The sequence below is a fragment of the Hordeum vulgare genome, chromosome 1H, assembly GCF_904849725.1.
Source record: "Hordeum vulgare subsp. vulgare chromosome 1H, MorexV3_pseudomolecules_assembly, whole genome shotgun sequence".
Lineage (NCBI taxonomy): Eukaryota > Viridiplantae > Streptophyta > Magnoliopsida > Poales > Poaceae > Hordeum > Hordeum vulgare.
The window spans coordinates 24,139,228-24,142,402 of record NC_058518.1 but is presented as its reverse complement, the minus strand read 5'-3'; the positions used below and the strand labels follow the sequence as shown (position 1 = coordinate 24,142,402).

At 43.7% G+C, this 3,175-nt stretch overlaps 1 protein-coding gene across 1 annotated transcript; it reads right to left on the bottom strand.

Annotated features, from left to right (window-relative positions):
• Window positions 1-1,660: 1,660 nt before the first annotated feature.
• On the bottom strand, window positions 1,661-2,580 carry LOC123405379. Its single transcript, XM_045099086.1, has one exon. It carries the CDS (start codon window positions 2,527-2,529, stop codon window positions 1,885-1,887), a length of 645 nt encoding a protein of 214 aa, XP_044955021.1. The 5' UTR covers window positions 2,530-2,580; the 3' UTR covers window positions 1,661-1,884.
• Between the last annotated feature and the right edge of the window lie 595 nt (window positions 2,581-3,175).

The following is a 3,175-nucleotide window of genomic DNA, read 5'->3' as shown; positions in this document are numbered from 1 at the left end:
TGCTGGACACAGACAGATGTGGACATTTTTGGGGCAGGTCGGATCCTTTTAGAATGTTTTCAAGAGTGGACAGCTAAAATGGACCTGTCCGTTTCGGTGCGCGCTTGAGATGTGCGCGTTTCGCTTGCATTTTACGATATTGTGCGGCAGGTTGATGTGGTTTCGCATGGACAGAACATTCATGGGACGGCCCAATACATTCTAGTACATGTTCGCCCAGTTTTAGTAAATTTTCAGCAGTTCGCTGCCCGGTTTAGGTATAGTTTTTCTGTCTCTTTTCATGTTGCTTCTTTTAACCAATTTTATTCTGTTCTTTTTCATTCTTGTTTATTTCCTTTCTTTTGAATATTCTATTTTGTTTCAAAAAATGTTCCGAAATTTCAAATAATTGTTTGGATTTTAGAAAAATGTTGAATATATTTTCAGAAATTACTGAAATGATCATGAATTACGAGAATGTTCCAAATTTCATTAAGGATTGTTATATTTTCAAATTTTGTTCACCATGCAAAAGGGTTGGCTCCTCCTCCAGCGAACCATTATGGGCTGGCCATAAACAAGGGCCATTAATTGACCAAAAATAATTATTTTATGTTTCATATTTAAATATTATCAAAAAGAATTTTAACAATATATATATATATATATATATATATATATATATATTATACATGGAAAAAATAATACCCAACTCTTCGATTCTAAATGTTTATATAAACAAATTTGTACATATAAGAATTCATTTATTTGAGTAAAGGTTTTCATGTATGTGAAAATATATGTTCATATAAAATAAAATGATGTAAATATATTTTCTTCAGAGAGTGGGCAAATTAATTACTAGAAAAACTAGAAGCAAGAAGAATGAAGGAATAATATAAATACATCAAATGAAAAATAAAAATAAATTAAGTAAACTACAAAAATAAGAAAACAAAATGAAAATGAGAAAGAAATGGAAAACCAAAACAGTAGTTGAAAAGATTTTATGGAAAACTTTGACAAATTTTGTAAGACCTTGCAAAATTTCATCACGAAATCATATTTTCGGAAGTCGTGATAAAAAAACAAATTGATACCCTGAAAATGCTACTTTCAAAAGCATTTTGGATCACCGTTTTTGTTATTTTTGTCAAGACTTCCACAAATGTGATTTCCATCTGAAATTTTACAATCTCATAAAACATTTGCCAAAAAATTTCATGAAAAAGTTTAAGATTTTGTAGCATGTTAAAGATGGTTTTGGTGGTACTGCTCATTCCAAACTCATTTGAAATGAGTTTGGATGTAGAAGGGGACATTCGGAGATTGGGGTGTGAGCTTGGTAAGGATGAATTATTGCTGACTACCGCTCGTAATCCTGGACCGGCAAAGGAAAATACAAAAGTGAGAAACACATCGTCTTGTATTCTTAGGTGTAGATATAGATTACCGTATAAGTGTTACCGTCGAGGGTAAAAACACTGAATAAGTTACCGTTGACGACGAGGCGCCTACGGTGATTTCGTAAATATTAAGATGATATGCCGGCTCAGTCTCTTAAAGGTGCTCACAGAGATAGAATGTGCGTGTGTACGTTCATAGGGATGAATGTATGCGCATGTATATAATCGCTTACGTCTGTACTTGTGTTTAAAAAAAAGTAAGCATAGCGATGGTGTACATAGGTGTAACAAGGAATAAATAGCACAATCACAAATAAGTTACAAGGTGATGATATATATGTTACTCATTTGCTACGAGTGGAAGCTACTACTGTACTGTAGTTAACTCGAGTAGAAAACTGTTTAGAATATATAGAATAATTACTACGGTAGGAAATAGAATGCCAAAAAATCCACCGAGGATAAGTCTGGCCGGGGCATGCAATGCACACAGCGGCATTCACCGGCCGGGCGGCGGCTCGGCGACCTCGACGTCGACGGTGGTGGTGCAGGCGAGCAGGCGGCGGAAGATGGCGCGCACCGCGCCGCACGACGCCTCCTGCAGCCTCCTCACCACGGCGCACCCCTTCTTCTTCCTCCTCCGCTTCCTCCTCCCGCCGCTGCCGCCGCCAGCAGTCCCGCGGCGCCCGTCTTGGTCCCTCCCGGAGCACTGGCCTCCACCGCCGCCGCTCGAGCTGCCGAAGGAGGAGCTTCCGGCGTCGGACCCGCCGCCGCGGTGCGGGAGGAAGCTGGGGAAGACGGCGGCGCGGTCCCGGACGCGGCCGAGGCACGCCATGGTGCGCTCGGGCACGGTCTCCTTCCTCGTGGAGAAGGTGTAGCTGCGGAGGTACATCTGGCGGCACGAGTAGCTGTCCACCACCCGCGGGCTGTCTCCGCCGACGTCGACGCCAGCAGCCCCGCGGCGCGACACAATGCCGGGGCTGTCCCTGTCCGGGTGGTGGTGGTGGTGGCCTCGGCGCGCCATGGCGACGGAGCGGACGAACTCGGCGTCGGACTCGGGCCACTTGTAGAGGCTGACGTAGCTGGCACGCACCGGCACCCGCGCGTCCACGCACCCGATCGCCGCCTTGCACCCGCCCGCCATTGATGAAGCTGGCCTGCGCTGGTTGGAGTGGGGTATATAAGAGAATGGACAGCGAGGGTGGCAGTGGCGATGGGCGTGCATGTGAGGGCGGGCGTGAGTGGGCTGGCTTTGGTTGCAAGGAAAGGTGGTGCGTTTTGAATCATGCCGTGCGGCATCATCATCACCTGCATCCCATGCTCCGATCGAGTGCTGCTCGCTCCATTGCTCGTGGATCATGGTCGGGTCGGCCCTGGGGGTCAAATCCAACCACACTCGGAGTAAAGAACTGTAAAAACTTCGGCACACATACACCGGCATGATAAAACAAATCGATACTGCCTAGTGGTTGGTCCATCATTTACCTAGCATTAAATCTCGACCGGCCTTGATTTGTTATTTTTTAGTTACTAAGAAGAATTGAATTTCTTGCCCCACGTTCGTTGGTGATTCCTGATTTGGTCCCTGCACTCCAATACCACACACATTTTTTTTGGGTGCAAAGGTAAAAAACACAAATAAATAAATAAATAACAGGTCTTGAAAGAACTTCCTTACAAAAATAAGAAATTCAATCCAATGGCCATTGTCAATTAGTATGGGTCAATTTTAGTTGGTTTTTACCTCCTACTTTCACAAGTTTTAACTCTAATTACTCCATTTTAAAAGA